Source organism: Ammospiza nelsoni, chromosome 6, assembly GCF_027579445.1.
Source record: "Ammospiza nelsoni isolate bAmmNel1 chromosome 6, bAmmNel1.pri, whole genome shotgun sequence".
Lineage (NCBI taxonomy): Eukaryota > Metazoa > Chordata > Aves > Passeriformes > Passerellidae > Ammospiza > Ammospiza nelsoni.
This window is the reverse complement of record NC_080638.1, coordinates 35,474,950-35,486,369: the sequence shown is the minus strand read 5'-3', so window position 1 is coordinate 35,486,369 and position 11,420 is coordinate 35,474,950. Positions and strand designations below refer to the sequence as shown.

At 35.4% G+C, this 11,420-nt stretch overlaps 1 protein-coding gene across 1 annotated transcript in view; it reads right to left on the bottom strand.

The window, feature by feature from the left end:
* Positions 1–999: 999 nt before the first annotated feature.
* AQR (aquarius intron-binding spliceosomal factor) overlaps positions 1,000–11,420 on the bottom strand; it is a 48,253-nt gene continuing 37,832 nt past the window's right edge. Inside the window, exons 30-35 of the mRNA XM_059474937.1 lie at positions 10,220–10,391; positions 7,795–7,965; positions 6,919–7,004; positions 5,946–6,120; positions 4,543–4,656; positions 1,000–1,523 (exon numbers count right to left, since the gene is read on the bottom strand). Of these exons, the coding sequence (XP_059330920.1) occupies positions 1,278–1,523; positions 4,543–4,656; positions 5,946–6,120; positions 6,919–7,004; positions 7,795–7,965; positions 10,220–10,391 (964 nt within the window). The 3' untranslated portion in view covers positions 1,000–1,277. The remainder of the gene's footprint in view (positions 1,524–4,542; positions 4,657–5,945; positions 6,121–6,918; positions 7,005–7,794; positions 7,966–10,219; positions 10,392–11,420) is intronic.

Here is an 11,420-nt window from a genome sequence, read left to right as displayed (position 1 = left end):
GCTACTCCTGAGCTTGCCTCTGAGAGAAGGGAGAGAATGATTTCAGGAGGAGGGGCAGATGAGATCCCAGCACACACAGACTGGTATGCAATAGATGAACTTCAAGGAGCTTGGCATACACTTAACTTCATACTGTTTTTTCCTGTACTATACTTTAAAAATATTAAGGAAATAAACTTAAACTTCAATGCTGTTAAAAAAGCTTGGAACTCAATTATTTTCTAATCATTCTAGCAAGTCCATCTGGCAGCTTCACAACTGCAACACTTGAAATCCAAGAGTTTTCCCTTTGCCAGCAAATGGTGTTCTTATGGCAGTTGCTGTGCTTGAAAACCTACTTGGAAATTCCTAAGTCTCATTAAATCACTGACTAATTTGACATGATGACAAGTATTCATAATGAATCAGGGACAAATCATTTCTCTGATCACTTTATGAAATGTGCACACTCAGAAGTTACCCTAAAAAAACCCCACTCAACCGTTATGTCATTAATATAAATATTGTGTGTTTTACATATCCTGCATTCAGGGAACTACTTTCTCTTTTCTTCCTCGTGTGGCTTTAGCCTGGGCAATTACTGTGTCTCCTTCAAGCAAGAGAAATTTAATTCAAAACACTGATTCAGAACCCAGTGCTGTTGAAAAGCTGCATCCTTCCTTCTTCTGTACAGAATAAAAACAACATCAGAAGAATGATATGAATGATAAGAAATTGCTACACTATGTGGATCCTGAGAATCCAATAAGGTAAAAATTCAATAAAGCTTTTGATCACTTCCAAGTCCCATGACAATTCACATTTCTCAGACATACAATCAGATATCATAATGACCTTGAGCCTATGCCTAAAATACCATCTCAGTGTATACAAGCACAGCCCTGCATGAGGAATTCTCCATGGAAAAATACTAAGGAAACCATAAAGCATGTCTGACCAATACTGAATATACTTAGTGAGGTTTACTGGGTGACTGAATTAAGAGTCAAATATTCAAAATTGGTATAAAAAGCATCTTTACTGAACAACTTATAAAAAGGAAAATGCATATAATTTGAGGCCATTAAACAACTTATATTACCAATAGTGACAAGAACTCAGTAGAATGTTTGCCAAATATGTTGCTTGTCCACAAAGTATTCAGTGAAAAATATACCAACCAGGTATTACAGAGGCAACCATTTAATGAAAGTCAATGTAAAAATAGCAGTTATTTTTCCAACTGCTCTTTTCCCTGCCAATTTCCCAAAATGCATTAAGGACAAGGATTCCATCAATCACTTTTCAGTCTCATTCTCAGGTTCACTGTCTCCACTATCACTGTCTCTTCCAGGGTGTTCTGGCATTTTTCGATGTTCATCAATTTCATCCACATTCAATTCTCCTTCCTTCATCATTTCTTCCACTACTTCACTTTCTTCTGCTGCATCTTCCTGCAGGCCCTGAACTTCACCTTCTGCTTCAGTCTCTCCAGTTTGTGTCGGTTCTGGTTCTTCAATCATGGCAGGTGGGGGCAGTAAATGCTGGATGATTGAAAAGGAAGGATTTTAAGTTTTTACACTTTAGCTTGAACTGCTCATCTCATATTTGGGATTTTGCATTAACAATAAACACTTAAAATTTACAAGTTGTAATGATTTGTAAGCAATTCACGCCTATATATAAAAAAATTAGAATAACGGTCACAATACAGTCATCTTAGATATTTTGGTTTTTTTTGAAAAGAGGGCATAAAAAATCTCAGGACTTCCAATTTAAGGACAGAAAACACATTTCATTACCTTAAACACTCAGACAAGTAATAGGGTTATGGTAAATCCCTACTTGGAGCAATATGCGTATTTCTACCCAAATCTCATCTGTCACCATTTCACACTCCAAGACATGTTCAACTTGGTTTTGATGCCTTCAACAGGCCTGTCTTTAACAACTCATATCCATAATTTCCCCTTGCAGCATCTTATAAAATACTATGTGAATGTTACCTGTACTTACACAATTCAAGTTTCAATAGCAGTTAAACAATGCTTAAATATTTTCACACAATACTTCTGAAAAAGTAATTTCATATATTCACAGTGTTGTGCTTACCAAAGAAATAGTTTGTAAAACATTCTAGGCTGAATGGTAGCCAAGTAACACAACTGGACAAAAAATACCAGGAATACATTGAGCTGATGAGTATGGATGAATGCTATTCAATTGGAGGCTGAACAGAAGCACTCATACTTCTTGCAGCCTGACATTATTTAATGACATGATGGATATTTCTTTAGAATACTTTGGACCATTTCAATGAAAAGCAATCTTGAAAACTTGACCATTTGTTTTGCTCAAAAACCAACTTTGTATCACATGACAAATTAGGTGTTTAATTACAGTGAAGTTTTACTTTCAGTTAGATGACACTAATATTACAAATTTGCATAGGTAAATCTACAAATCAATTATGATTACCAGCAGAGATATAAAAAGCATTTTCTATAGACTTTGAAGTTATCAGACTGGTCTCTATATCCATCTGTACACAGGAAAGTGTAGTTCCAAACAAAGATCTTACAAAAATACATTCTTGATGTAGGAGACAAACTCAGACTTCTGTGACTTACTTAGATGCACCTTGTGCTTTCTGATGACTACTGTAAGGACTAGTGTAAAAGAAAAGGAAAATAATAATGTTGTACTGAATAGAACAAAAGAAATTTAGTGCCAGCTTTGCTTTTTTCAGTAGTTCACTTCTCAGCTTCTCCTGCAAGGAGAATGTGATTCATTGTCACAGTAGGAAAACAGCAGTTTTGTAACTAATTTGAGCTAGCAATGGATAAGATTAGGATGCCAAAAAGAGTAACAGGTATTAGCAGGAGAAATGTGTCCACATTTGATTAAAGTGTCAAGCAAATGCTTTTTGGTAAAATTTAGGTGCTATCATCTGATTTTCAGGACATGTATACGCTTCCCTGGTTTGACAGGGCTATTAATTTACACCTAAATGTGGCAAATCTACTGCACAATCTACTAAGTCTTCATCACATAACATTTTGCATGGTTGAAAGATCACCAACTATATTAGACAAACTGGCTTCAAAGCAAGTCTTGTCAGATGCTTATAGGACTGGGTTTCTAAAAAAACAGTGTGAGCTTACTTCACTACTACTAAAAAAAATTACAGTAAGAAGAAATTCTAATAGTGTCCTCTTTGTATATCCCCTTTTTTTTTATAGCACACAGGTAATTACAGCATTTCTTCAAAACAGTGAGAAAGTATCCTCTCTGTTCAGCCTGGAAAAGGATTTTTCTGGGTAACAAAACACTTCAAATTTGGCTGAAGCTTTCTCTCAGAAATAAAAATAAAATCCAGAAGTCACTGGGTAAGAACTGCAGAGAAAAATAAATTTTTGGGAAGTCTGACATTCAGTTACTTTTGGGTTCTGATCTCCACTGATTACACTGTTCCATATTAGATGAAACATGGAAGTGAAAGAAAAAAAGGATGTGGCAGAGACATCCCTGCATTAGAGAACAGGACCTAGATCTCTTAGACTATCTGTTCAAGGACAATCATGTTCACATTCTCCTCTCACAATCAGCTAACACAGAGTAAGCAATGTCCTTTTACATCAATTTTGTACACTTTTGGAAATCTTTCAGAAGAGCAAAAACCAATAAGGGAACTTCAGAGAACCATGAAAGAATAAATTATAGGTAATACAACATATATAACATATGAAGAATAATATATAGGTAATATAAAGATGACAGACCCTAGACGCTGTGTGAAAGCTGATGCAGTTAAGGGGGAGCATTTAAGACCATTCCCTCTTGGTTTAACCACTTCTAGGCTTTACAGCTCCAAGTATGCTGAGTAAAGGCAGCTTTCTGCTCAGCACACTATCTAAGCTACCTTAATTCTCCACTCACTTACATGAGACTACAAAGACTTTCTGGTGGGTTCTGAATTCTGCTTCAGGGATTAAACAGTGACAAAACTAGGTACAGAAGTGTCTACAACGGCTTCCAACCCCATGCAATTCTCCTTAATGCTGAAGTATGGCTGAAAAAAATTGCTCCAGGACAAAAAACACTACAGTTGCAAACTAATCTGGATAATAGGGAGATTCAACAGGATCAAAATGGTTTCAAGACATGATCTGGTGTTTCCCTTACAAAACATTATTACATCATGCAGTGGTGTTATAATCCAACTAGCTGAAATCCCACACTTACCTGAAAGGTAACACACAAGTCTCCCTCAAATTAGTACTGGACAAGCTAGTTCTGTAGTATTAATGAACAGCATTTTTGGCCCAGAGAGAGCCATGTCATCAATTACTGAGGTTTGGGGCCTTAAACTGTGGCTTACACTACTAGAAGATACATCTTTTGCTATTGCAACATTTTACAAGACCTCAATATTCTTTCAGTCATGAATACTTCTTGAATTTTAAATATAACAGAAACAGACTCAAATCTCAACAGCTTCTCATGTCATTTACAAAAAAATGATTCATTTTAAATGCATTCCAAAACTTAGAAGTTCCTCACCTGTTGATGGTGGCGTGTACTCTGTATCATGTGCATATACATATTGTACACAAAGTTAGCCATTTGAGGCATGTTCTTAATAATATGTATTTGGTGAGCTGGTCTTTCTCCATTCTAAGGAAGGGGAAAAAAGTTGACATTCAGCAAACAAAGCAAAACAACCACCATTCAAAGGTTATTTAACTATACTAGAAGTCAAAAGTCCCAAGAAATTAAATAACGCTTTTCAAAGAAAAAAAGAATTGGTGGATTCTTTGGAAAGTTCGGAAGCATAGGTCTTACATTTTGGGGAACTGAATCAATCATGACAATGCAGCCTGGAGAAGAAACTTCAAAAGGGGAGGCTGGGTTCTGATTCTTACTCCATGAAGTACATTTTGGACATGAGTAATTTAACATATTAAAGGCACAAATTGGTTATGATCAGATTAGGATTTAGCCTCTTGCCTGTTGCAGCCCAGCTCCTTGCTCACACTCACTGACCACGCTTGTTGCATTCTTGTTTCACAGTTGATCTGAAAGTTTAAACTGAAAGGGCTCCCTCCCAAACCAACAGCATTTAAGACCAGGGAAAGAGCTGTAACTGAGTTTTGGGTGCATGCAGGCATCCCTTCTCAAAGCTTCAAGAAGCAGAGCAGATATGCTCCTTTGTGTCTTCATTGAGCATCCTGCTGTGTGCCCTGGGCTTAGACCCTCCATACGAACCTTTCCCCTAAAGATCTAGTGCATTATTACAAATTAGGTTTTTGTACTTATGAAGCTATCTCAGCAGCAAAACTCTCATTATATTGAAACCAATTCAAAGAGAAAAAAAATTAACTTGTAATCCTGAATTACTTGGTTACATAGAATTTTACCTCTTTAAATGAGAAATGAGTAGCTTTATGTAGCTTTGCTTGAGAAATAGTGCAATTTGGTTTCATAATATGACCAAAAACATATAAGAACTAAAAAACTATTTTGATCACAAAAAAAAGAATACTGAATCATTCACACAGGCAGAACTTAGGAAAAAGCAGGCCCAACAGCTACTGATAATTAAATTATACTGATAATTAACTTTTGTGGAAACATCTGGTATGTATCATGACAAAAGATCACCCCAAGGAGTTATTCATAGAATCATTAAGGTTGGAAAAGACCTCTAGTATCAACAAAATTTAATCATCAAGTGGCACTGTTGAGTTCACCACTAAACCCTCAACTGCCACATCCACACCTTTTTTAAAATACTTCCAGGGATGGTGATTCCATCATTTTCCTGGGCAGCCTGGTCCAATGCCAAGAAGCAAATGCACCAGTCTGGCAGAGAAAACAGTTTCACCTCTTTCAGCCTACTCAAAAAAAGTGAGCAAACACAAACACCCATTATAGATACCAAAATCCAGTGCAGCTGTCCCTACCTGTCTTGCCGTTGGAAAACATTCAGTGGGAACGATATGGAGGTGAAGTGGTCGAGCTGTGAGTTGGCTGAAAGCTGGAGTTAGCTCAAAACAGTTCTGAAATAGTGATGCCCTTGCAAAGATATAAAGTCCAAGTCTAGCTCTTGACATGGCAACGACTAATCGCCGGACATCCCTTCAGAAAATAAAATCAAACATTATTTTCCACCGATGACACATTTGCAATAAAAATAACTAGACATGAGTCTTAATTAAAAGAAATATAAAAACACCTGCCCAAATACTATCTTGTCTTTAGTTTTTTTTACTACACATTGTTCCAGTAACTAGCAAATCCTAGTACCATTATATAGAAACATAAATATATTGGTTCACTGTACCAATACCACTATGAAAAACCACCTTCTACTGTTTTCCTGCACCTCAGAAGTTGAGAGTAGACATTGAGAAAAAATCCCAATAGCATTTCAGCATCTGAACAAGTAAAGATGAATTTGAGAACTCATCTATCTACCTAAGATTGTTTCTCCATCACATCCCAAAGCAAAAGTGCAAACATTTAAAACTACACACAATAATGCAACTTATGCAATGATCAAACACTTCTGATGCAAAATAAATAAAAACTTTGATTACAGGAAAGGATCTGTGAGAAAATTTAAGCCTGTATTTGCTCAACAAATACTACAGTTCTATCATTCACCTCGGGTGAAACCAAGGTCAGCCTATCTGCAGCAATATAAACTAATCACAGGGTAGGAGCCATTACCAAAGGATAAAGTGCTCGAGAAGAGGGTACCAGGCAGTTATAAAAGGAAGTCTCTCTGAACTCCATTAGATACATAGCATTGAACTTCATTTCTACTACATACTCATACAATAGAATTTTTTGTACAGTGCACCATAAACATTCCTGTATCTGATACAGAGTTCAAGTACTGCTATGGCACTACAGGAAGATGTTCTTACATACCTAAGGTGGCCTACAGCTTTGGTACGCACTAGGGAAAGCAGGATATAATCGTTCTGCTGGCCTTGAAACCTGTCCACAGTTGTTACCTAGAGAATTCAAAAAGAAGGAAAAAACTCTATAGGTTAATCTTTGCCATTTCAATTAAAACATGACACCACAATTTTAACATTGACTTTGGACTGAGATTGCAGTAAACATGAAAAGAGAATTCTTTAACTGATTTAGCTGGCTTCTAAAAAAAAAAACATATTTTTTTGGAATATGTTGGGAGGACCTTTTGTCTGACTGTACACTGTTTCTTTTACTTCTTTTTATTTAAATTTGGACAGAGAAGTAAGGTGCTAATTCCAAAAGATTACGGAAAGCCATTAGCTTTGTAAGACAGTTTTAAGCTGCAGAATTAGCACCAGACATTTATAACTATATTCTTTATTTGTTTCTTCATGATCATACATCCTATCAAATAATTTCCACTCTGGGTGGATCTTTCGAATGATGTGATTTTGGGGAATGATGTTATTTTTTATCATTTGTGATTAAAAAAATAAATTATAAATAAAGAGTTATTCTGTCCCACAAAGCCTGTAGTCTTTTCACCTTCACCAACTTCACTCTGTCAAATTATCCACAGGCAAAAACAAGGGCACTAATCTATGAAATTCCATAGAATGTAGGTTCATAAATATGTGGTTAAATACTTATTAATATATTAAATACTTCCACAGATACCTGTATAAGTATAGCTTAAATCAGCCAGATTTGCCATATGACAATTTAAAAACCAGAAACTGACAATTGACAATGTGACAATAGAAAAATATGACAATAGAAACCAGAACTAGTGCAATGGCTGCTATGATACACTTTCAAAGTCACCTTGTTTGGCCTTCCAATCAGAGGATTGTTTCCACATCGCTGATTAATGACGTCACGGATCAGGTGTTTCTGTCCATTATATGTAGTCAGGATACTTATCCTGTCTGCAGGATAGCCAAGCAGGCACATGTACATGAAAACTGCCACAACATACTCCGCCTCACCAAGATTCTAAAGTTTTAAATAAAAGAAAAAGACATGAAGACAAAAAAAAAAAAACGGTTACTCATCGTGTAAGGTTACAAAGAATAACACCTGTAACATTGTCAGGTATTTAGACAAATATTTTAGTGCTGAGAGAAATGTCCCTAGATCTGATGATTCTTTGCTCACTTCACACAAGCCACTTTGAAAGAATGAAAGAACTACAATTAGGTTTAATACCTTCAGTCTCACTCCTTTTCAGACAACTGTTAAAATATCTACATCAATATTATTGTTAGTCACTGATTGAAACTTTGCAATATTTACTCAAAAAAAGGTGCAATGACTCACTCCCCAGTAAACTGAAAGTAAGAACTAGTTACGCTAGTATAAAGTCTTTAAAGTATTACTTAGGAGACAGACATCTGGATTATCAAATCCAGTTATTTCCACTGCAGGCCATGCTATTCAATTACAAATTACCAGCTGTTATTTTGTATATTGTAACTTTCTCTCTCTGTCATTACTTTATGAGTCTGTTCCAAAGTACTACTCTTCTGGCTATGGGAAGCTTTGTTCTATTTCCAGACTGATGTTATTCATAGGCTATTTAAATCCATTTTCTGTCAACAAAAATTATCTTTCAGGTTAAAAAGTTGTTCTCAAATGCTGACATTTACTCCTGTTCTATTTATACAAGGAATTTTATCCCCACTTGGCGTATGTTTGAATAGGCTGGACATACCAGCTTCATTTATTTTTTCTTACTAAGTGGGCTCTGCATTACTTGGAAAATGCAGTTGCCAGGCATATCAAACACCTGTGGGTGTAAAGCTATTCTACAAATTTTAATCCCCTTTAACTCTGGAAAGAAAAGCCAAAATTTACAAAGAGAATTATACATGACAACAATCTGTTATCTCATGAAAAACCTAGAATGCCACCAACATATTCTGCTAACTATCACATCAATTATCAAGATCACAAAAAAAAAAGTAACGGTAGGAAGTATTAGAAGAGTGTGCACATGAGAGTGCTGATATAATGAGAAGTGTGTTCTGTGTCCTCATGTCAGTGTTCTTAATCTTCTTTAGCCAAAGAGTGGTCTAAAGCAGTGCTAGCATTCCAAATTATGAGGCACTCATTTCAGCTGTTTGTGTTCCACTGGACAACTTTTTACTATTCGCATGTTAGAGTTTCAAAAACAAAACCAAAATAGTATCTCCAAGCAATTCTGTCCTCAATCTAGCAATGGGATAAAGTGGATTATGATTATGATTAACCATTGCTTTCTTCTCTAGCAGCCCACTAATTTGTACTGAAAAAGCACTGAGAAGAACCCAAGCAAAACTTATGAATATATTTCATACCTTTTTAAAAACAGAGATTCACATAAGTCTCACTAATCTTCAGAGGAAAAAATGAACATGAATATTATTATCATAAAGTATATTGTTTGATTTCCATAATATTGAGCAAAATATAAGGTGTTGATTCCATGTTTGAATTAAACTCCTTAACTTGCACATCACTCCAGCTCTTATTTTTCCAAAGCCCAGGTTTGCTATTTTAGACACCATAGTTTGTTTCACTAGTTTTTAAAACAAGAAAAATAAAAGGACTGAAAATATAAGCATCTCATTACAAGTGTAAAATGTTTTCCTAATTTAAGAAAAACAGATAGACTGTTGATGATGGCTTAATTCCAAAATTTAGTTGAACGTTTCAAAACTTAGTTGAGAAAATCCAAGATTAAGGTTTTTTTGGCAATTTACTTCACCCTCAATGTCTCTATGCCTCTTATGTATATTACTAGCAGTACTGTTTTATTCTTTAATGAATGGGCATTTTAGCATTCCTACCTATAGCACAAATAACACAGTGACTCTTCAAACTCGGGTATGAGCAACCAAGCAAGCTTCCATTCTTTTTGCTCAGGGGAAGTGCTACTGTTTTTCCACTATCATGGCAGTACAGCTGAATTACAATGGACTTTAATTTGCCTTAGGTCAAAATTACATTTTGTAATGAATTACACCAAGTCTCATCCTTCCCATAACAATGAGAAAACAAAGTAATTCACTGAGCAAAAGCCCCAACACAATGTTTTCATTTTCAACATTCAAAACTCATTAAAAGGAGGAAAAAAATCATACACATGACTCAATTATCAGAGAATATGAACTGAATGTCAGTTTACTGTTTTTGATAGTCTGTCTTCATTGCAGATCTAACAAACCCTATTGAGGTTAATAAATAACACATGTAGTACTTCCCTTACCTGATAGAAATAAGGATTGGGTTCAGACTCTCCTACACCATTGAAGTCGTCTACATTTATAAGCTGGAAGTCATACAAGAAGCCAGCATTGGCTGTTCTGAACTCTGGCAGAAGCTGCACGTGAGGCAGGTTACCCAGGTTCTTGTAGCGCCAGTTGTAGAGGTTACACAAACTGTCCAAAGGCACACAGACACAAAGCACACAGAGTGAGCTACAGCAGGCTCTTCTACTCATCCCAGAGAGTTCACATGCATTTGGGATCAAGGCTTTTGTAGGATTTCAGTGAAAAGAGTAATTCTGCTAGGCAGCCTGTACATATATAAACGAACACACCCGAACAATCTATCCAGCAATATTATTTTTAGGTTGTGATTCTGTTTTGTTCTCTCTCACTGAAAACTTCAGATGCCATGTCAATGGGGCACATTTGGGTTTAAGTCTGTTCCTCCTGATCAAGCTACAAATTTTGAGAGAATTCTAGCGAAAACTTTGATGGGTAAGAAAACTTAAGGAATATTAGTCCTTCTTTACAAAACAGAAGGAATAAGGAAAATAGTATTTTCTGCGTTAACTGTGGTAAAGCTTCTTACTTTTTTTACTTTTTCTAACAAAAAGTAAAAAGAAAATTTATTTCCTTATTTATTTTGTGTATTTCCTAGTATTAACACAAGACATGAATGGAAACAAACAAAATCTACCTAATTCTAAATGATTCCTGATATTTCTAGGGACAGTAATGCTAACAAAATGTCTCATTCACAAATGCCTAACAATATCCAGACCAGACCAAGAAGCAGATAGCTCAGGGGGAAGCTACCCATGATCACAAAAGACAAAGCACAGGAAGTAATTTCTTGATCAAGAAATGACTTGCAAAGTGAAAGACTTTTGCTCTCTTATCACTAAGAAGTTCACTAAGATTTTGAAAAATAAACTTTATTCACCAGCACATTCAGATAAAATTTTAATTTTAAAAATCATACTGAACTGTCATTCATAAGACTAGAAAAGAATATTCTAGATTCCAAGCATTTCCTACATGAAAAAATTGAAGTTATCCTTTATATTGTTGACTACACTTTATGCCTAAAATAAAGATTTAGAACTAAACCTAGAGTAGCAAGATTTTATATGAAGTAATTTTCTCTTATTTGGTTTTATTTTTCGTTCTTAACATGACACCACAAATATACAATTTACA